Source organism: Phyllostomus hastatus, unplaced genomic scaffold, assembly GCF_019186645.2.
Source record: "Phyllostomus hastatus isolate PE091 unplaced genomic scaffold, TTU_PhHast_1.1 phas_scaffold_21, whole genome shotgun sequence".
Classification (NCBI taxonomy): Eukaryota; Metazoa; Chordata; class Mammalia; order Chiroptera; family Phyllostomidae; genus Phyllostomus; species Phyllostomus hastatus.
The window spans coordinates 26,966,626-26,991,522 of record NW_025334017.1 but is presented as its reverse complement, the minus strand read 5'-3'; the positions used below and the strand labels follow the sequence as shown (position 1 = coordinate 26,991,522).

Below are 24,897 nucleotides of genomic sequence, written 5' to 3'. Positions count from 1 at the left end.
GAAGAACATATTAATAACACTGTAGGATGAAATCAGCAAAATCCAGATTGTGGGACTTTCTACAGGAAAAATGTTTCTTTTTTTTTTTTCAAAACTAAGATTACATGGAGAAAAAGTAAAGCAAAGCAATGGAGGAAGAATCTACAATTAGAGGGACTGACGAGACATTTTAACTAACTGAAACATTTGGATCTTAGTTGGATCCTGATTCAAATAAGCTGCAAAAATACATTTATATCATATTTTAAATACTTATGAAATTTGAAGAAATATAAAAATTCATTCACATTAAATGTATTTCCAACATTTTTTCATCACCAAAAAAGATTTATTCAGGAAAAAGAAAGGATCGCAATTCAGAACCTGCAGACATGGTGAGGCATGTGCAAATTCTTGTATTTTAAACCTTTTTATGACATGTGAAGAAATGTGAACTGGGGCATAGGAAATTGTAGACCAAATAAGTTGATAAAGCTGAGTGACTGGTACATGCAAATTCATCATACTATTAATCTCTATTTTTGTATACTTATTAAATCCACTATCAGGAAACAGTAGGTGCCAACAGGCATCTTTCCCCACCTTGCCCTTGGGACCTTCCTGACACTTTATTGAAATGACATTAGAGCTCTTCCTTTAGTAGTGAAATCTGTAAGAACAATCTCCATCAAAAAATAAAAAAGTAAGTAGCATTTTTTACAAAACTACTAAAGTCCCACATAAAACATTATCCTTTCACTTCACATGCTCTATCTTCCTGTCACTGGATACTGGCCAATACCAATAACCTTTCAGTAGCAAGGTAAGGTTATTAAACTCCCAACAGCATAAAAATTCATAATTAACTAACTCAAGATACTATGGTTAAAAAATCCAAGGGTGAGGTAAGCTGATGCTTTATACTAATTATGTTTATATCGACTAAATAGAACAGTAAGGAACATACAGAATATCGACCTCACATACATCTTAAGTGTTAGGTATAAGATCTTCTGAGATTCTTCCTCCCAATATTCAGGGATCTTAGTTTTGATGTTTCATTAGGGGCTCTTGCTTCTGACCACCTTAATTTGTCTGACTTTTCTTTCTCAGTAAACAGGTTTCTGCTTCTCTTACTTCTCTATGGAATTCACTCTACAAATAAATCTCTAGTGCTAATCTCCTCTCCTCCCTCGTTTTCTAATCACTTCACATCCCTAAATTCCAGCCTTTCCTAACTTTGTTCAATAGGATTGACTTTCAATTTATGTATTTTGGAACTAAAATTGTTTCAAATATCACAGAACTTTTCTTGCTACCCCAAGTGCATACTTTAATAATTTTACAATGGTTTGACACACTTTAGGGTAATGATTAAGATAGTGTAGGATCTAGAAAGACTTAAACAGAAGTACCAGCAAAAATAATCCTGGAAAAAGGTTAAGAAGAAAGATGATAAATATTTTCAGATTATCACAGTATACAGAAAATGGTTATTGATGTGCACCAGAAGGAAGAACAAAGACAAATGGGTTCAACTTACAAAGGTATGTTTCTGCCTGTTGAGGTAATAAACTCTCTGTTACCAAATATGTTAAAGCAGAACCAAGAATAGTATACAGTGTAAAATGAGAGCCCTGGCCAGGTGGCTCAGTTAGCTGGAGCACTGTCCTGTGCACCAAAAGGTTGCAGGTTCGATTTTCTGTCAAGGCACATGCCTGGGTTGCAGGTTCAATCCCCAGTCAGGGCACAAATGGGAGGCAACTAATTGATGTTGCTCTCTCACATCCATTTTTCTCTCTCCCTCCCTTTCTCCCTTTTCCTCTCTAGCAAAAATCAACAAATATATCCTCAGGTGGGGATTAAAAAATGTAAAAAAAGACAGGGTAGAATGTCAGTTAATTCCAACTTCCAGAGTCTAAGGCTTTATGACAAAATATTTACTACAACTGACATAAGAGCTTATTTTAGGGGCCCTGGCTGGTGTGGCTCAGTGGGTTGAGTACTGGCCTGCAAATGAAAGGGTCACTGGTTTGATTTCCAGTCTAGGGCACTTGCCTGAGTTGCTGGGCCAGGTCCCTAGTAGGGGGTGTGCAAGAAGCAACCACACATTGATGTTTCTTTCCCTTCTCCTCTCTAAAAATAAAGTCTTTAAAAAAAAGCTTTAAACAAACAAATATAAAAACTTATTTTAGGATACAGACCAATTTTGAAAGATAATGAGAAAGAAGTTTTATAACCAATTCTACTGTATACCCCAAATTATTCATTAACCAATAAATATTTATTGAGAATAAATTATACAGGGTGGGGATAAAAGTAGCCATAAGGTTGTGAGTACACAAAACACAGTTTATTCTTGCATTATTATTTATTAGTATATTAATTTCCATATGAACTGTAAACCTACTTTTGCCTCATCCTGCATTCTCACACTGTTTTTAGTTCTGAGGATATGAGAGTATGAAACTGCACTCATGGTGCTTACACAGGGAGGGAGACCAGTGGGAAACAGAATAAACTGGGAGTGGAGGTAAGTTTACTGTATGCAAAAGTTTCCCCAGCGTATAAATTCTGGTTAGCAATATATTTCTGCCTAAATAACAGATAATAAAAATCTAAGTATCACTGAAACAAAGCAAGAGTAAGTAGACCAGATAGGTTTAATCAAACAGACTGGTAGCTGTAATAAATTTATCCTAAATTCTAAGTTACCTATTCTCCATCCCTAGGCAGAAAAAAACCATAAAAATACCACTTCACATTTTGAAGTACTCTAGTTTTGTATAAGTGCTCTAGCCAAATTCCTTTTTCAAACATCACTTTAACATTTAAAATATTCTTATATCATTATACATTCATTCCAACCCACAGAATGTATAACACCAACAGTGATTTTGGATGAAAAAAAAATTACTTTTTAGGTATTAGTAACCACCGGGCACTAGACCATCACTGTACAGAAGAAATGTAAGACATATACAATTATAAATTTTCCAGTAGCCACATTAAAAAAGAAAAGGTTAAATTAAATTAAATATATTAAACCCAATATATCCAAAATATTATCATTTAGCATAATCAATACATATAATAATGATATCTTTTTTTAAAATTTTGTATAAAGAACGTGAAAGTTTTTTTATTTTTTTAAAAGATTTTATTTATGTATTTATTTTTAGAGAGGGAAGGGAGGGAGAAAGAGAGAGAGAGAAACATCAATGTGCAGTTGCTGTGGGCCGTGGCCTGCAACCCAGGTATGTGGCCTGACTGGGAATTGAACCTGCAACACTTTGGTTCGCAGCCCGTGCTCAATCCACTGAGTTACGCCAGCCAGGGCAAATAATAATGATATCTTACATTTTTTCTTCCAATTCTAAATCTTTAAAATCCAGTATATATTTTATATTTAAAGAGAACATTTCAATCTGGATAAGCCATATTTCAAGTTCTCAATATCCACATGTGGCTAGTGGCAATTTTATCTATAGGTATTACTATTTATACACTGTAGCACATTTCAATTAAGACACTATGTTTTTACAAGAAATACTTGTTCTTATTGAGATCTGCATTTATTTAAATTGTGTTTAGGTTTCATAAAATTTATAGTTGAAAAAGTAAATTAATAAATCTAAGTCATTCAAGTTATCCAAATGAGTAAAGTCTCAATTCCTAAATTTAAATTAATTAAAATTAAATTGAGTTAAATTAAAAATTCAGTTCCTTAGTTGCATTAGCCATACTTCAAGTTCTCAGTAGCCCTATGTGGCTAGTGGCCACCATACTGGACAAGTTTTTAAATTAATATTTTTATCTTCCATTTTCTCTTTATAATCAATTGTGGTTAAAAACAGGTAAAGAGACATTTATTAATCTTCCACAAGAACCAAGGCAGTTCCTTTGAACCAAAATTGTCAATAGCAAAATAATCATAATAGTCTATTATTGACGAAGTTAAGTGCTCCAATCCCAATGGAGTAAAAATCTGCAATTCCTGCCATCCACTTTGTACCCAAGTTAGAAACATCACTATTACCTGAGTGTTACTAAATCTAATCTTATTAGCTATGTAATTCCTTTTCAAAAAACTTTATTTCATCTCCTTCTGCTCTACCTTCAACTGTTGCTCTGAGTACAGGTAGATATCTTTGATCACCTGGGCTATTTAAAAGCCTCCTAAAGGTAATTTTAAATACATAGGGATTATTTTCCGTATATGTCAACACCCATGTAACCATCACCCAGAATAAAATATAGAAACTTTCCAGTACTCTGTGAAGTTCCCACATGCCCCTAGCATAATCCCTAATAACCCCCAGAAAAAAGTAGCTTGAGTGAATTTTGACTAGTTTTTCCTTTCTGAATGCTATACAAAAGGAATTATACAGTATATACTCATTTTTTTCCTGGCTTGGCTTCTCCTAGTACACATATTATGTGTGAGATTTATCTATAATGTTGACTGTGCCAGTGGACTGTTTTTATTGCCATATTATTTGGAATTTCATGAATATTCCAAAATTTATCCATTCTCCCTCTGACAGCATTCAGGCTGTTTCCAGTTTGGGGCTATTGTGAATAAAGCTGGTGAGAAGATTAATAAGGTTGGTTTAAGTGTTCAAAGAACCTAAAATGTATACTCAATATGTTACCTCTTTTCCCCAATTATATTAAAGTTATAGTAGAAACTGATGTATATATTACACAGATTGGACATTTAAAATCAGATTCACATTTTAAACAAAAGACATGCCATGTATACTTTCAATAATTATACATGTTAACTACATGCACAACAAATTTATATCACATAGACAACCACAAACTAACACCAAATGGATAACAAAATTTGATCCCATTTATTATCACATTTTAGCATCTGCTCTATATTGTCTAATGCATCAAGAAGAGATTAATCCAGGCAATCACAACAACAGATAGACCAGTAATTGCCACCCTATCAATCTCACAAAATGAAGCATGTAAAACACATATAATATTAAAAGATGTATCTAAAAGGGGTTATAAAAAGGAGATTAGTTTTAATTTGGCCATATAGATAAGCTCATTAAATTTGAGCACATAACATTTTTACCATTTTGTAAATTAGTACCAGCTTATTTCCCTAGCATTGTTGTTACATTCATGTCAAGATAATGTGTGGGTTTAGAATCAGAAGAGTGCTAATTTGCACGAATGTGTTAAATGACTACTGTGCTTACTCCATGTAGGAGGTAACAGTAATAAATCAGATCTGAGAAAATGTTTCATAAAAAATAGTATAAGAGCAAAGAATACTATTCTAGTTAACATGCACTCAGTAAGTCATTTTATTGCTGATACATTGGTTCTCTAGTATTTTAAAACAAAACAAGAAAAAAGGCAAATAATAATGAACTGAAGTTATTAGGTCAGAGTCATTCAATAAACACATATATACGTGAAGAGTAAAGCTTTTTAAAAAGTATTCTTTTCCACCAGGATTTCATGTACTTCCTGTACTACCATAAAGCTCTAAATTCACACAAAGGAAAAAGATCAATGAAGTCTTCAGTCTTTTCCTTACCTCCCATTCTCTGGCTGCTGCTTCATTAGTAGAATCCTCATTTGTTTCAGATTCTTCAATCTTTTTTACAACTATAAATCCAGGTTCTCTGGTATATTCACCAGCATCTTCCGCATATATTTCTGGACTCCACTGAATGAAGAAGGCATATAAGTGGTCTGTCCTGTTAGAACAAGTGACTATTAATAACACACCTAGTGTTCTGTGCTTTAAGCTAGAATTACAAAATTATATTTGTTAAACATCTTTGCAAAACTTGAGAATATAACATATACATAAAATATACAATGCTTTACTTTAAAAAGATAATAAAACCTACTACCAGCAAGGCATTAACTTAAAATTTTTTGTTTGGTTGTCTTCTATCAAGTTTTTCTGAGAAAACTGTAACAAATTAAAAAAAAAGAAAGAAAGAAAACTGTAACAAGATTTTCCTTGGCATGCTTTTTACTAGCTTGGGTGCTATCCATGGTAATATTTTTTCTCTTTAAAGCAACTAGTGATGGGAAGGATAACTGAACCCACGATACTGACACAATGATACAATGATACTAAAATACAAGTAAACAATTTACAAATTGCCAATTCGAAACCTGGATATTATACGGAATTTTGCCAAGTTAATAGAAATTTAATACGTTTAAGTTTTAAATGATACCAGGAACACACAGTGTATTATTGGTTCAGAGATAAATGATCTAAAAGTAAAAAATTTGTTGCTACAAAAGATAAGAAAAACCCAAGTAAACATAGTTGAGGGTCAAATGCACATTTCAAATAATTACGTTTTCTTGGCTTTAATTAGTATGGGAATTAAATTTGACTGCAAAGCTCTCAACTACCATATGGCAATCAATAACAATGGTTCTAGAATTTGTTTTCAATTTAGATTTTTTAAGTGTTGTTTCTTAGGTGGCATCTAATATACTAGAAGCGTGTTTAGTTCCATCTTTCAGATAATTTGTTTCACCAAAACGGCCATTTTCATAAATTACATGTATACAATAAAGTCCAAAATCCTAATAATACTAATTCTTAATGAATGTTAGCCAAGGTGAAAAAATGGAAAGTTCCATGTAAAAACTAAAATAAAGCCAATAGTAACGACAAAAACTAAATCATTAAGTTAGTTTTAATTAAAGATAAAATATTCAGGAATGCCTCATTTTATTGCACTTTGCTTACCTGTGCTTTAGGCTATTTCATAACGAACTGAAGGTTTGTGTCAACCTTGCACCGAGCAAATCTATCGGTAACATTTTTCCAACATCATTTGCTCACTTCATGTCTGTGTCACATTTTGGTAATTCTTGCAACAGTTCAAGCTTTTTCATTATTATTATATTTGTTATGGTGATCTATGATCAGTGTGATCTTTGATGTTACTATTGTGTTGTTTTGAGTGCCATGAACTACACCCATTTAAGATGGCCAACTTAATCTACAAATAACGTATGTATTCTGACTGTTCCACCAACCAGCTATGACCCCATCTCTCTCCCTCTCTTTGGGCTTCCCTATTCCTTGGGACACAACAATATTGAAATTAGGCCAATAACTCTACAATGGCCTCTAAGTATTCAAGTGAAAGGCAGAGTTGCATGCCTTTCACGTTAAATCAAAAGCTGGAAATGATTAAGCTTAGGGAGGAAAGCATGTCAAAAGCTAGGCCTCTTGCACAAAAGAGTTAGCCAAGGTGTAAATGCAAAGGAAAAGTTCTTGAAGAAATTTAAAAGTGCTACTGCAGTGAACACAAATAATAAGAAAGTAAAATACCCTTATTAATGATATGAATAAAGCTTTAGTGTGTTCTGGTCTAATCCAGAGCAAGGACCTTAACTATCTTCAGTTCAATGAAGGCTCAGAGAGGTAAGGGAGCTGGAAAAAAAAAAAGCAGCAGCTAATAGAAGTTGGTTCATGAGATTTAAGGAAAGAAGTATCTACATAACATAAAAGTACAAGGTGAGACCTGATCCACCTTGGTAGAGTAGGTAGAAGTTCCTGAAATTACTGAACAAGAAACTTGGATAACTATCTGAAGACCAGCTGAACAGAGGTTTTATAACTAAGGATATAAAGAAGCCACCTTGAAGAGACTGGTAGGAAGGGTGGAAAAGCAAAAGGGCAGTTGAAAATCCAGAGGGATATCTCAGCTGCAAAGGTACCTTCTGATGAGAGAGGAGGGGTCTCAACCCCATGCCAGGCTCCCTGGCTCAGAGCTCCGGTGCTGGGAATAGAAGCCCACATAACATCTGGCTGTGAAAATCAGTGGGGACTCTATCTGCCTGGGCGAGGAAAACTGCTAGAAACCCAAGCATTGTCTGAAAGGGACAACACACAAAATCTTGCTCTTATGGGGCTCCAGTGGAGGGATGGTGGCTCAGAGGGTACTGAAGTTACAGGGAGAAGGTGAGTCGTATGGCTCCAAGAAGAGGACTAGAGGGACAGCCACTAATGTCCAGCACCGCCCACAGAGGCCATCTGTCCTGGGTCAAGCACTCTTCCCACATGGCGTTAGCCTGGGGAGCCCCACTCGCCCCACTCTGATGACTCCCAGATGACCTGTGGCACCTAAGAGGTGAACTCTTAAGATAGTTCTAAGGGAATCAATTTCTTTGTCTTCAAAGGATAATGTTACTTTGTCTTGAAAGGATAATCTTTAAATGTTACTCTTCACTCATATTAATCTGATTGAAAAGTGTTAATGATATCTTAACAGAGTCCCTGCTCTCTGCTTTCACTAAAAGCACTAAACGGCTTTTTTTCTACCTTCTATATATAAAACAACATATCCTCATCTATCCAGAGCTTTATAATGGTATATGCCCTTAAAACTTCCAGGTCCCCCAAAGTTGGTATTAGGACAGGAAAAGATTCTAAAGACTGCATTATACGTCCTTTTGCATATCAGATGGTTTCTAATACACCACTTTCTATAAAACTGAAGTTTTCAATGAAGTTGTTCACTGATTATCACTAAACATACTTTTGATAAAAGATTAAGTAATTTTTGGAATATAAATAGAAACAAGTTTAAAGAATTGAATGACATTATTATAATAATACTCTGAAACCTCATAGACTTTCTTTCTTTTTTTTTTGTAAGCAAAGCTTCTCAGTACCTAAAAGAAAAAAAGAAGGAAGGGGAGTAGGCAGAACCAAGGGGCTGGATCCTATCTCATCCTTTCAACAAACAACATTATCAATTTATACATAAATTAACTGGGAGAAGGGGCCATCTATTTTATTAAGACACTTCCTGTATTATTTTACTTTTTATGTGTAATACTTACGAAAATTTATAATTTATGTTGCTATAATTGTGTTATTAACAATTGTAATAAAATAAATTTTTCTTCTAGATTTAGTTAACATTTGGAATAATGTAGTTTTTTATAGACAATTTTGGATTTCTGCATGTCCTGTAAGTAGAGGTACTGAGTACCTTTTTTCAGCCCTATCTTTTCACTATGTTGGCACCGTAAACATAGTGCAGCAGTCTTAGCAGTCATAGAAATAGTACCTTACTCGGGAGCAAAGGGGAACCATGCATACTGTACATTATAAAGGTTTAGGTTCCCTAAACTTATGGTTCCTCTTCTGTAACATAAGCCATGGCATAATGCACCTGTCACGTGGCCTTGTTCACATCACACTATGGGAAGTGAGGCTCAAAGAACTCATGCAAATGTTGGTACTCTGACTGCTGCTATTGTTGGGACTCGTGTTCTCTCCCAGCATGCATTAAACTGAGGCAGACCAACTTGTTAAGATGTCATGTAGGGTAAACCTTAGACCCATTACTATTTCAACAACAGTCACAGAAAATTTTAAAATACTGCAATTTCAATATGTACACACACAAACACATAAATGTATAAGTGTATGTGACTGGTTGCAAAGAAATATAATAGGGAATAAATATATAGTAACATAAGATTCTATGAGGAGGCAAAATGGAAATACAAGTTCAAAGAGAAAAAGTAATGATGCAAAGTAATGATTCAATGAGTTTAAAGAGAAAAAGTAATTCTGTTAAAGAGGAGTGCATTCAAGTATTTTTAAATGGATAATGGTAGAGGGCAAATTGTTGTTTAGAGTCTACTATATATACAAGGTCCAGCAGAAATAATGCCTGCTAGAGAGTGGTTGGTAGGGTAACAATATGAGTGTAATGATTTATAGTTTTAATTTGAACATTCCACCTAAAATGTCATACAGTGTGCTTGAGTGTGATATTGTCATGTTACAGAATTACATGCTTATGAATTTGTAAGAAAAAGGGGCATTATTTGTGCCAGACCCCATACTTTAAAAATCAGTGTAATAGTGCTATGTATATAGCAGGTATCCATTAAGTATTGGAGGAGACTTTAAAACAGGGATCATTCATTATCACCTGCCGTGAGGTAGGGGCCATTCCAGCTAGTATTTTGATGAAGAACCTTCTTGCTCTAAGACATTGTAAGTGTTTCTCTACTACTAAAACTAGGTGTATGTTTATATTTTTTACATGAAATCACCAAAAAGAATAACATTAAAAATAGGGTGAGTTAAAGAGTATAAAATAGGAGCTAAATTATTTTAAACAGATTTAATGTCAGGTTTTAATAATAAACTATATGTTTCAAAACTATGTTGTAACTGGTGTTAAGTGATATAGAAAGTAATTTTAATTCAAAGGATCTCAATAATTTTTTTTTTACCTTTCTTGTGGCACAGCAAACCAATATTCATGTTTCTTATCTCTCTGGGCATACTGTTGCATCGTTGCACTTGCTTGGGATACAAATGTTTTCCTCATTGGTTTTCCAACTCTGAGACATAAGAATTTATGTAATCGATGCCTTCTCTTTTCTTTTAAAAGTGCCGAACCTAGAATTGAGACACACACAGATTATTCAAGTCTTATACACCATGCTTAAATAATTTAAATTAAATAATGCTTATCTTCAAACTTCTGACAAATAATTACAGACTAATACTTCAACTTATTGACACTCAGGTGAATTCTCTTGTATTTTTTTCCATCAAAGGTATAGGTACAACAAGACTAATGAACTAACAGCCACATTATAAACTGAAATTATGTCTAAAGACCAGGAAAAAATGTCAAAGCTTCAGGAACTCTTGTTACATTTTTGTTTGTAACAACCATACTAAAATAATTACACATACAAATACAGCCTTCTGTACATCGTCTATCAGCTTTCTAGAATAATAGCCAAATAAGTCTGTAGAATTTTTTAAGGTTTACTTTAATATAGCTGTTACAGACAAAAATTTAATTAAAAAGATTCTAAAGCTTTAACATACATATTAAGGTGTGATTAATCAACATTATGCTAGAACCAGCCATCTGCTTAAACAGTTGATTGAGCCTGAGTTATCACTGACTCTCCCAACCACAGATTCGGACATAAGGCATCAAGGGTCTGACAATAGAGCTGAATTTAGGAATCTGGACACTAATTAGTTTACGAAGGCATCGTAGTGTAGAGGAAATACATAGTTATATTCAGGAAATCTGGGTATTAGTCATGGCTTTCTTCTGTGTAACACTGTGGAAGGCAAATAATCTGAGCCTAAGTATTTGCATATGGTTAAAAAATAAACCTTTACCATTCCTGCCCCGCCCCCAGATATATTCCAGTTTTATATTTATTGAACAGTTTTATTACAGAAGTCATTAAAGATCACGAATATTTCCCTATTATAGAATCTTAAATTACTTAAAGTTAGATAATTAATTACCACACACCCCTACCACACAAAAAATGGGAAGACACCAAACAGCAACGATGGGGGATGTCTGTCCGAACATACCTACCAGCTGTTCTCCTTTCAGGAGCTTGTCATCACAGATCCCCTCCCCACCAAACCCACTGCAGTGAGACAGCTCTCCCACAGTATGGTTTACAGAACCCCTTGTTCCACCTTTCTCAAAGATTCTAAATATAAGGCAACCATCAGACACAGAGATATCAATAAAGATGTTCCTGCCAACATTCTTTACAGCACCAAAGATGGGAAATATTTTAACAATAGGAACTGTTAATAACAACTGAATGTCTTAACAATATGGAAATGGGAAACATTCATGACATAAAATGTTAAGTGAAAAAAGCGGAAATCATACAGCATAATTATGATTTTATATAAAAAATAAATACATATACATACATATAAATATCAAAGTTGTGTATATATATATATGAATATATACATAACACACCAAAGATCAAAGATAAATGTACCAAATATTAATAATGATCATCTCTAGGTGATGAGTTCCAGGTAATTTTTATGAATTTTGTAAAAATTCCCTGTATTTTATTTTTAAAAAATCATCTTTAATGGACATTAACTCTGAATAAAGAAAAATATTACAAAGGAAGAAATATTCAATTTTTTATAGAGTTTGCTTTGAGTAAATGATTTCTTTAGCATCTACTGAATACAATCCTTAGGTCTTCAGAATATCTAAGATGACAGAAACGAAATTCAGTATTTTAAAAACTAAACCAACTTGATGTGCATTGCTGATAGAAATGTAAAATGGTGCAGGCACTGTGGAAAACAGTTGGGCAGTTACTCAAAAAAATTAAACGTAGAATAACCATGGAACCCAGCAAATCCACTTTTGGGTATATGCCCCCAAAAAACTGAAAGGAGGGGCTCGAACACGTATTTGTACTCTGGTGTTCACAGCAGCACTGTTTACAAAAGCCAGAGGTTGAACCAACCCAAATGCCCATTAATGAGTGAATAGATAAAGAAAACGTGATATGCATAATGGAATATTATTCTTTAAAAAGGAAGGAAATTCTAACATATTTTACAACACAGACCAAACCTGAAGGCATTACGTATGGGAAATAAGCTACAGACAAAAAGATAGATATTATATGATTCCATTTATATGAGGTACTTAGAATAGAGACAAAAATTCAGAGAGACAAAAAGTAGAATGGTGGTTGTCAGGAACTGGGAAAAGGAGAGAATAATTTTTTAACAGATACAGTTTCAGTTTGGGAAGACAAAAACATTTTGGAAATGGCTGGTGGTGACAGCTGTACAACAAGGTGAATATATTTACTGCCATTGAATTTTACATTTAAAAATGGTTAAAATGGTAATTTTTATTTTATGCATATTTTAATAATAAAAATTTGAATTAAAAAAAAGAAATGTCATGTATAAATTGGATTGGCCTGGAATCAGTATTCCAACAGACTCTAAGAAATGTTACTTAAGATACAGGAGCTGTACTCCATTAACCCATTAAGCAGAAGCACTATATATCAGACATAAAAGGCTATTTCTGTAATCTCCATAAGTAAACAGTTATCCAAAACAAAACTGGAAATGAAAGTGGTGTTTTAATTTATCCGTAGTGCTTCTGTTTAAAGGAAAACACTTAATCAAACAATGAAAGAACTTCTGGATACTGGAAGAATTGAAAGAACAGATTTTTATGTCTAATCGTACTTTTTTGAAAAGATGGGATTACAATTTCATCTATTACAAATGGTAATTAGCATATTATATATACAATGAAAAAAAAAGACATTTTAATGAGGCAACACACCAAAAACAAGTACAAAATAAAAAGGAGAAATTAAAGGTATTACAGAGCTTGTATGCATTTTCAAGAATTAAGTTGTTTAAAAATAATAGAATGTTGTGAGTTGGGAATGTTTAAACATGGTGGAAAAGACACTCATTATATGTATAATCTCCTGTGGGATGAGAAAAGTCAAGAAAGTAGAAACCAAAGGATGACGCTTTGCCCCAGAGAAACAGTAGGCAGGAGCCACTAGATTCTTCTGCAGAGAAGCCTAAGATGGAACAGCTTTTCAGTCAGTGAGGAAGAGGGAGACAGTATGTAACAATGTGAACTTATATACTCTTTACCACTTACCTTCTATATCAACAGCTGCTATTTTATGCTTAATTTCTTTTTGTGACACCTGTTGAATATTTTCCCTTTGCTGTTTAGTTTGTTGCATAGTATGGGTTTTCCAGAGTTTCCGTAGCTCCTCTACCTCTGTCTCCGAGTCCTGACTTTGTTCCTTCCCTTGTTTTCCTTTGACAGTTTGCTTTTGTTTGAATTCTGTTGCTTTCCCACAAGGTATACTTTCTTTTTCATTCTCTTCTACATGCGGTGAATTCTCATTGAGAAAATCCTGGTCTTCATTGCCTTTTATATTTATGCATTCTTCTTTAGGGCCTGATATTTCTTGATTATTATCTGTAGGCTGATCTCCTTCCTTAGTGGCCATTTCAAAATTATTTAAATCAGTTTTAAGTGAAAGAGCTCCAGCTTCACTTATAGAATGTCCAGAATCAGATTTTAACTGATCAGAAGTAGTAGCAGACTTGGACATGACTGTTGAACATTGTACGCCACTCTGATTGACAGTCTGCACAGACTCTGATGATGCACCAGACGATTTACCTTGTCGCAGCTTATCTGAAGAGACAAGCTCCTCCCGTATAGGAGAGAGTTCTGATTCTGTGAACACATCTTCAGAAAGAGACTCCTCGGTGCTCCTAGGAGCAGTGCTGGCACTATCGTTACCCGCCTCACGGATTCTTGAGTCTATTTCATCAGTATTACTTCTTGTCATTTTCTTTAAATGGCAGAAGTCCCTTCCTGATAACTGATCTGTTATTTCTCTGCCAGTAAATGAAACAGTAAGTTATTAGATTTTTTAAATGGTAGTCTTTCATTTTCCACAAAACTTACCACTAAATTAATATTCCAAAATAGGCTTTTCTAAAAGGATGTAGCATACATCTCTTAATAGCATATCACAAATTTTGATTTATTCATATAGACTGAGTAATAGTTAAGTTTTTACATCAATTGCTTAAGATATGGGAAACATCAACATAAGATTTCTTGAATACACCTGAAGAGAAGATAATGATATAAGTTTTAGGTGAAGCAAAATTCTAAGTTAAAATCTATTCATTGATAGCATATGAAAAATAAGCTTAGGTAAAATTTTGATTAAAATTGATATGTCTTAGTAAAGGAATACATTGATATTACACACACATGTACACACAGAGGTAATTTAAACAGAGATTAAAGTAAAATATAGAGCTCAAATGCAAAGCTGAAAACCAACCTGAGTAGAACTGAGGCAAAAGTACTTACAGGAATTCTTCAGGCTATCAGCAACAATTCTTAGTAAAAACTCTAAGAGAACTTGATCAACTAAAGGGATTAGGTATTAGACAGCTCAATGGCTTATAACTGCATCTAGATTTCCATGTTTAATGGCATTTGTGTATGTAAGTAATTTCAAAAGTTAAGTCTAAGTTCCAGAAGGAGGTAGTGCAAACATTTATAGCATGAAATACAACTCAGCAATTTAAAATGACAGTTAAAAATAGTTTCTGATAGATGGAAACTGCATGAGTTCTTAGTAGAAAAACTATTAACATTTATGCAAGTTTGAAAATAAATACACTGAAAAGTAATTCAACATAAAAATAATTGGTTGTCTCTGGATGGTGAAGCTGAGTTAACTCCTTTCTTCTTAGTCTACCTGTTGGTATTTTTCCAATTTCCTATCATGATTAGGATGGGAACAATTTATTTTTACAAAAAGTATAAATTAGTTGAAGTCCAGTGCATATTTCTGCCTCTTTTATCTGATTCATCTTAGAAAACACCAGCATTTAACCCGTGCTATCAAATATGTAACAGTGCCATCTACTGGTGATCCACTCATACTGCAAGCAGGGAGGGGCATAAGTAGGTTTACAGCTGTGAGTATAGGAAACAGTTTCTTCTTGTATTATTATTTATTAATTATTGTATTATTTTCCATTAGAACTGTAAACCTACTTTTTCCCTACCCTGTATATAGGTCTTGGAATATGGCAAAGTTTTGAGAAACTGTATATTTACATTTAATAAGACCCTTAAATAAGAGATAAGTAACAAACCTAATAGGATATATATATATATATATCTATGTAAGTCCTGTAACCTTTAGTGTTAATATGCCAAAAGACTAAACACTTACTAATGCCAATGATGCTTCTACTGATTATACAGTTCCAGAAAAAAACACCTTTAAAATAACTTCCCAAGCAGTTTAAAAGAAAATCAAATCTTATACCTCATTTTTGCCATGCATGACATTACCGTGAAATTACACTTCATTTATATGATTTGTCACAAATATTGTTTTTAATCAATTCATAAGGAAGAACTGAATGTTATTTATTTTTCTTTCTCTTTAAATATTTTAAAAATATTTAGATCAAATGCATGGTCTTTCCAGGTAATATTCTGAATGATAAAACAGTGATCTGCACGAGAAGGAACCCTACAGCATCCCTGTACAATAATTATGGATCACTCAACCTAAGAGAATCCCAAAATATAATGCAAATGGAAAAGCAGGGCAACAGAAAATTAACCTTACCAATGATTGATAATATGTACATACATATATAATTGTGTTTCTTTTAATTTAATCCTTTTATCCTTTACTTTTTTCTCATCCCCCTACCCACTCCAATAATCCTTATTTGCTGAAACTGACTTTGAATGATCTATAAAAATAACTGACATTAGAGGATATCCCAGGAATTATCTGTACCTTTAAAGATGAGTTTATCAAGCCAAAATAGTTACCTATTGAGTGAAAGGTATAATGAAGACTTTCTGAATAAGAAATTTTATTCTCCACATGTATCTTAACAACTCATGTAGTCTGCCTCACAAGCAAAATAATTTGTTCCTCTCCATTCTAAGTTAGTTCTATCCCACAAGATGAATTTTGAAACAGCCTTCATCATCCCTAAGGGCTAATAAAGGAATAGGTGAGGTTTGTCCAGAAAGTATCCAGCCATGTGCTATGAAAAATAGAGTCATTTATTGAAGAAGATACAAAATACAAGAAACATTGTACATAGGACAATGATGCCTCAAGTTCCCTTCAAAGTTAAGACCTTCTTGAGGAAATCTGGTTCATTGGTAGCAGTTTGAATCACATGATCAGCAACTGCGGCATGATGTTCCTTCTGCTCTGGTAGCAGAAGCTGCAGAACAAATTTTGCCACAACACATTTCATGCCAAGGTCCTGTGTCAAAATCTCAGACACAGGAGTTTTTGGAATCCCCAGATCAGCTTCTAGTTCTCACACTGTCAGTGGCCGATCTTTGTTAACTGCAGCCCATACACGTTCAACATTCTCAGGTGTTCTGCTCGTTGAAGGCCTTCCAGAACATGGATCACTTTCAACAGATTCTCAACCATCTTTGAAGTGTTTGTGCCATAGTTTTATTTGCGTTGTACTCATTGCATCATCCCTGAATACCTTCTGAATCATCCTGAATAGTTTCCATGGAGGAATGTGCAAGCTTAATGCAAAATTTGATGCAAATTTGTTGCTCTACTTGCTCAGTCATTTTGAATATGACGGCCACACAGTGCTCATGCTCACTCAACAGCATCTACCACCCCCACTGACTAGTACAGTGAAGTGTGAACATGCACATTCCAGTCCACTCTCCTTGGCTGCCAGGTTACATCGATGTCATGCAAACTGTTCTTGTTATATTAACAATAAGTGGACTTTTTCGGGACAGACCTCGTATATTTCAGAGACAGTTAAAGTGAAGCCAGTTTTTAAACTGTTGATGGTCATGTATGGAGAAATGTGGGAGTTCTTGTCCCTTACATATCAATTTCCTTCCTTTCTACTTCTTTCTTTCTTTCTTTGTATACCTATCTTACAAGCTTCTTCTATTTCTTATTTCTCCCTTTTCTCTCTAGTCAGTCCTTTGGCAGAGCACATTGCATACAAAGGCTTTGCTGACTTGTTGCCTTACACGTATGTTACCTGAATCACAATCAGATAACCACATATCCCCTGACCAGTATATTCCAAGGTTAACTCTTCATAATTGTGCAATTTGGGGATCTTCTCCCCCATATTTTACAGTTTTCTGAGAAAGAAGGATGCAAGCATATAAAGCAATAAATCAAAAACGGAAAGCCGCTCTGGCCATGGCAGTGTCAGGTCTTTGTTCACATGGCCTCCCCAAGTCCCACCCCAGGCTCTTGTAAGAAAAATTAAAAGCTACCCATGATTACTTATATTACCTTAAATTACTCATATAAATAATTTAGAATTCTGAATGCTATGTCTGAATTTAAAAAAGCTAGTAAACACTGTATTGAATTAGTACTATAGGTTACTTTTAAATACCCAATTCTCTGAACAAATATACAAATATAAACCTAAAACAACTCCTATTCTAAGTGCATTGAGAATAATCTTTTCAACACTACATATATTTTTGTTTCATTATTAATAAAATGAAAAGCAGCTATAATAAAAATACTTAAGAGTATTAGACTAGGGTCAACTATCTAAATGCAATAAAACTGCAAAGGAGTATAAAAAACACTCTTACATGGGTAAGGATTCCTTTATTTTGCTATCCAAAATTTCTTTGTACATTGCAGCTGACATCACCTCTTCCATTGGACACATGATCCCATACTCCTCACAGCCATTCTCTTGAACCAAAGGGTCAGTTTTATGTGGATCAAACATTATATTATTTGGTGTAACTAGCAGCACACCACTGACTGTGCCCTAAGATAAAAAGAAAATAATGTTTAATCTTCAAAGTTTAAATTTTCAAAAAGTATTCTAGCTATTTTTACTAATTTTCTTCTGATGCTAGGCCATCTGCTATATAAAAGCAGTACATTCAAGCATTAAGGCATTCTCATGGAAACATTAATAAAACACAAATTTTCCCAGGAAGTTCTCCTCATTAGTGGAGGCAAAATAAAAATAAAAATTATATTCACTCTTAATCGAAGTCGGGTATAAAATCTACGACCTTAGTAAAATACTGAGTTATATCAGCAAGACAACTGCAGTGATGTAAGAAGGGACTGTAAACTCCTCTAAGGCATGAGCCATGTTTTACATTCATTTTCGTGCTGCTTCCTGTGTTGTTCCCTCACTAGAGGTACCAAACATAGTTTTATGTACACAATGCAGGTTAAGAAATAACACTGACAATTTAATCCACTATAAAAGGAAAATAGTGTAATCTCTTTTAAAACATCTTTTTAGAAAATCTGTTTCACTTGACCTGACTACTACCTAGGAATGTGACCTTGAGTAGCAAGCAAAGCTGCAGGGCCTCAGTTTTTTAATCTATAACAGGAGTGTCAAACTCATTTTCACGGGGGGCCACATCAGCCTCATGGTTGCCTTCAAAGGGCCGAATGTAATTTCAGCTCCCTAACAGTTATTACAGCTCCTTAACATTTATTACAGTCTTAAAATTATTTTGACCCTTTGAAGGTAACTGTGAGACTGATGTGGCCCCCTGTGAAAATGAGTTTGAAACTCCTAATCTATAAAATTAGGTAGATTAGATGACCTTCAAGGTATACTGTAATCATTTAAATTTAATCATGACAGATATAAATTTTGAAGTATATTCATACAAATAGTGAATATTCACTATTCACATAAAGAGTTCAACCCTCTCATTTTACAAGCAGCAAACTGAAGTCTGTAAGAAGCCAATCCCACTAATATTAGCTAATTTACTGAATGCTTTGTATGTATCATGCTTTATATACATTATTGTTCATTTGACTATCAAAATCAACTCTGAGATGAGTACACATATTAGAAAATTAAGGTTGAAAGAGACTGGGAAACTTGACCAAAAGCAGTAACACAGCTAGCTAGTAAGTGGTAGAACAAGATTCAAAATGCGGACAGTGTGTGCTTTTACCACAATACCTCCACGTTAGAGTAACAAACTACATAATCACTTCAACTCAAGGGCCAAATACATGATGCCTTAGTCAATTTTTTTAAACTCCCATTTCACTATATTCTGGAGGTATAAAAATGAAGAACCAGACAGAATTCTAAAAATACAAATTGTTACTTCAGAGTTATCTTGTTTTTTTTTTCTGAACCTATTAAGAAAAAATTAAATCCTTTTTGATTTGGTATCATACCCCCCTTCCAACTCCATACTCAGCTCTGTGAATTTACTTGGTTTAAGAACATAAAACTATTTTTTAAAATAATCGAGTAGAACAAAAATGGTGACCTAAGCCCAAGTGGAAAAAAGCTATTACAAATGTTCAAGATAATAAAACATGCTTATCATTTATAGTAACTGTCTGCAATATTGGAGAGAAAAATACATGCATTTTGGTGGGAGAATGTGAATCAATCTGAAACTATGAGTAGCATCTCTTTTTGTTCAGGCCATGGGCCACCTAAATAAGTAACTTCATATAAACTATCACTTAATCATCTTTTGGGTAATATTTTAAGTAGATTAACATATATCAGTTTGTATTCCCAGATCACATTCCAACTCAGGGCAATGAGGGATGGTAAAGTATGCTGTAGGAACATTTACACTGCCTGGGTATAATCCAAGAAATAGATAATCAAGAGTAGAATATATATAATGTAAGAATACCTTGATATATATTCCATATAGTCAAGAATTTAGAAGAAAGATTATGCAAGTAAGTAGGGTCCATGAAAATATAAGAGATCCACTCTGAACTTTGATGAAAAATACACTAGATAGAACAGCAGGTCAGACATGGGAGAAAAATATTATTGAACATAAAGACACAGCAGTTGAAATTGCCTAAAACAAACAAAGAGAGCAGAGTACCAGGGATCTATGAGAAACATCCTTGAGAAACCTCAACATGCATAATCTGAGTTCCCAAAAGAGGGGAGAATGGGAGAGAAAAAAATATTTGAATATGGCCAAAAAGTTCATTAATTTGAGGAAAACTATAAACTCATGGATCCAAGAAGCTATATGAACCTCAAGCAAAACAAACAAAAAACACCAAGGCACATCATAATCAAATTGCTCAAAATGAGTGATAAACAGACCATCTTAAATAGAACTGAAAGAAAATATTATATTTTGTATAGATCACCAAATACTAAAACAACAGAAGACTTCTCTTCAGAAACAATGCAAGCTAGAGAACAGTGGATTTCTGAAAGAAACATCTTTAAAATTCTGAGAAAAAAGAAAACCCTGTCAATCTAAAATTCTATGCCCAATGAAAAGATCTTTCAAATACAAAGAAATGCCCAAAGATGTAGGATAGCAGATAAGCTTATAAAAATATGCTCAATATTGTAAGTCATTAGAGAAATGTGAATTAAAACAATGATTTACTGCTGAAGACCAGTGAGCATGGCTCAAATCTGAAACACTGACAGCAGTGAATGCCAGTGAAGACGTGGAGCAACAGCAAGTCTTACTGATTGCTTGTAGGAATACAAAATGGTACAAGCACGTGGGAAGACATCTTGGGAGTTTCTTGCAAAGCTAAATATAATCTTACCATATGATCTAGATCTACTGATAGCAATAACACTCCTTTCTACCCAAATATGGTAAAAACTTATGTCTACAAAAAAACGTGCACATGAATGCTTATAGTGGCTATATTCCTAAGTGCCCAAATTTTGAAGCAAACAAGATGTCCTTCAGTTGGTGAATACATAACACCCACACAATGAATTATTATTCAGCAATTAAAAGAAAAGAGCTGTCAAGTCAAAAAAGATGTGGAGGACTCTTTAAATGCATACTACTAAGTGAAAGAAGATAATCTGAAATCCTACAATCATACTGTGTGACCCTCAACTACAGGACACTATTGAAATGGCAAAACTGTTCAGTAAGAAGATTGTAGTTTCCCAGAGTTGAGCAGGAGAAATGACTAGCCAGAGCGCAGAGGATTTTTAGGGCAATGAAACTATTCCCTATAATACTGTAATGGTGGGTAGATGTCATTATTTGTCAAAACCCACAGAATGCAAAACACAAAGAGTGAATTCTAATGTAAGGTATGGAAATCCATTTTAAATATAAAGACAGAGGCCAAAAGTAAAACAACAAAAAAGATAAACCATGCTAACACTAATCAAAAGGGATCTGAAGTGACTGTATCACAAAGTAAATTACATAGCAAGAATATAACCAAGAATAATGAAACCAATCAATTCATCAAGACAATAAACATTTTTATGCCTAGTAGCAAAACTTCAAAACACACAAAACAAAAACAAAAATGAAAGGAGAGATAGACAACTACAGTGAGATTATTTCAATATCCTCCTGTCAATAACTGATAGAATAAACAGAAAATCAGTAGGAACACAGAACAACACCATCACTCAACTTGAATTAACGGACATTTATAGAATAGTCCTCCCAATAATAGCAGAATACACATCACTTTCAAGTACACATGTAATATTTACCCGAGATACACCACATTCTGGACCATAAAATAAGTCTTATATTAAGTCTTCAAAAGTAGCATGGTCTTTAATCATATGGAATAACATTAGAACTCAATAAAAAAAAAGATATTTTTAAAAATCTCCAAATGTTTAGAAACCAAATACTCTAAAAATGCCATGGGCCAAAGAAGAAATTCTTTGCAGTACCTGAAGTTTATTTTCTATCTCTGTGTTACTTTACTATATTCCCTCTGCAGACTTGATATCCTTTGTTTAGTAAAGCAGAAAGGTGTAGTATATAAAATACAGATTCAAACTCAGTTGGAATTGTGGCCGTGAAAGAGACTTGGACATATTAACCTTTTCTGATATTTATTTTTCCTATGAAAAAGGAATAGGACCACCTTTTGAACAGGATTATTTTGAGTTGATAAATTATTAAAACACCAAAAAACAGTTTCTGGCATCGATAGTCAATAAATGGTAGTTATCTTTCTATTCATGTGTTACGCTAACTTTGCAAGTTATTTAGCACTTCAAAGAGTGCCCAAGAGTAGTCACTTTATATAAGCTTTTTGAGATATTCTACCAACAGCAAGTGAACTGTACTTTAATACTGTCAGTTTATTTATATCCCATTGTCTTTAACAACTGCTACAGACCTCCAGATTGTTAGTTGCAAGCAAAGTCCACAGTAACTCAAACCAGTAGTTCCGCTAATACTTTTTAAAAATATTTAAGAATTTGCTGATGTGGGTGTGTTAAAACTGCCATATTTTAACTTGCCAAACTGTCATATTTTAGTAATAAATAAAGCATAGTTAAAAGTAGTTTCTAAGGTGCTATTTGTTACCTTGCCTCTGGTAATATATTTGCAATTAATTTTTAGAAACTTCTCAGTAAATGCTTCTTCCTCCTCAGAAGTTGAAGACACAACTCGTGCAGGCCGAATACCAGTAGAAATAGAGGAGGGAGTTGTTTCTTTTAGATGGACTACATCCGGATTCTTTAAAAAAAAAGAAAGAAAGGAATGAAAGTACTTCAGGGAACTAGATAAAAATAAGTACATTATTAAAGTCCCATGAACAGCTTTCCTCATTAAGTGTTCTTCCTTCTCACCAAGTTCTGGAGGTCTGCCCAAAATACTCATATGTAAAAATATAGGGAAGAATGGCACTGTTCTCACATTCAGTAAAGATCTCTAACACAGCTTACACTTACAACACACATTTTCAATGGTCCTTTAATGGGGGGCATACATATGAGTCATTTGGAGAATGTCCAAAACTACACTTCTTGTATCCCTAGCCCCACACATATAAATTCCTAACACAAAGACACTCGGGCACAGTCTCTCCCCACCCTCCTCTTCCTTTCAGTTGCTCCCAAATGAAACCACTGATACTGATAAGACCATTTACTGTATCCCTTCAGGTGTTGGGAGCAAAGAAAAAATAGAGTGCTTGTCTGTGATACCTAGGAATTTAGCAGAACCCATTCACTAGACGAGCATTTTAAAAATATATAATATATACATAGAGAGAGAAATAAGAAGAAAGGATGTAGGGAGGGGGAGAGAGAGCAGGGAGAAAGGTGTGTTAGTGACTAGCTTAAGGATGGCATATGTGAGAACAATTCTTAAAGCATATGCAATATTTAGCCTCTTAAAACTGTTCTGATATTTCTAACTAAATATTTAACTTCTTTCTGTCCTGATATTTCTAACTTAATATTTAACTTCTTGCAAGTCTGCTATTACTTGTAATTAATGTCTATTTTCAGGTATGTAACTTCAAGTTATCAATGAATCGTATGATTATGATTAAAATAGAAGGGGGCTTATTTTACTAGATTTCACAAATATCCTCAAGCTTCCCCAAACCTCTGTAAAAAATTAACCTCCCTCTTCCATACATCTTTTCATTCACAGCGAAGACAATACTCCCTGAATGTCTTTAAAAAATAATCGTATTTGAGAAGTTAGAAAATATTCTAATATCCCATTTTTCTTAGAAATAAGGGAGATTAAATCATATAATATAAGCTAAGTTCTATAAAATAAATTCTATAATTTTTCATTTTTTACAGGCAATGTTGTGGGTTGATTGTGTCATCCAAGAAGATACACTGAAGTCCTAATCCCCAGTACCTCAGAATGTGACCTTACTTGTAAATGGTGTTTTTACAGATGAAATGAGATGACATTGAGGTCACACAGCAGGAGTAGGGTGGACCCTTATTCCAATTATTACTAGTTTCCTCATATGAGAAGGAGACCAGAAGGTGAAGACACAGACCCACAGGTGGAAGACAGCCATGTGACTACAAAAGCAGAAGCAGGACTAATCTAAAACAAGCCAAGGAATGCCAGGGATCGCTGGCAAACACCTGATTCTGGAAGAGTCAAGGGAGGATATTCCCCCATGAGGACTGTGACATTGCCAACAGTTCGATTCCAGACACCTAGCCTCCAGAACTGTGAGACCAATGTCTGGGTTAAGCACACCCATTGTGTGACCCTTTGTTATGGCAGCCCCAGGAAACTAACACAGGCAACTAATAATTTTTTAAGTTACGTGAACAAAAGAACAGCATACTAAAAACTCCAGAAAATCTTAAATATTGACAGTAGAGGAGGAAAAGAAAAAGCAATGCTTTTGTTCACCTTTTAATCAGTTTAAACAATATTTCTGAATTATCTGCTATATTTTTATTTTTTGTTTTGGTTAAGCAAAAACTTCCTACATTTTAGACAGTTGTTTATTATAAACTTTCTAGTGTCTATAAGTGCATAGCAAGCATTTTTATTCATAAATACAACATAACTGTAGAAAAAGAAACTTTCTGTGTACCTAAGTTCTATAGCTTATGTATTATGTAGGACCTTCTAGGTTTCCATAGGAACTCTCAGTAGTATTTTTTTCAAAATTAAATTTCCTTACTAACCTGTATCTAGTCCAATGTTACAAGTACTCTAATTTTCTTATAATCTTTTATATTTTTTGATTTAATCTTTATTGTGTTTTTTCCTT

General features: G+C 33.9%; 1 protein-coding gene across 9 annotated transcripts in view; it reads right to left on the bottom strand.

Annotated features, from left to right (window-relative positions):
* OXR1 (oxidation resistance 1) overlaps positions 1-24,897 on the bottom strand; it is a 374,848-nt gene that overhangs the window by 26,968 nt on the left and 322,983 nt on the right. For all 9 annotated transcript variants that reach the window (XM_045861020.1, XM_045861019.1, XM_045861022.1 and 6 more), the window contains 5 exons: positions 22,719-22,871; positions 18,000-18,184; positions 13,473-14,230; positions 10,255-10,423; positions 5,549-5,711 (listed from right to left, as the gene is read on the bottom strand). In XM_045861020.1, coding sequence (XP_045716976.1) covers positions 5,549-5,711; positions 10,255-10,423; positions 13,473-14,230; positions 18,000-18,184; positions 22,719-22,871 — 1,428 coding nt within the window. The remainder of the gene's footprint in view (positions 1-5,548; positions 5,712-10,254; positions 10,424-13,472; positions 14,231-17,999; positions 18,185-22,718; positions 22,872-24,897) is intronic.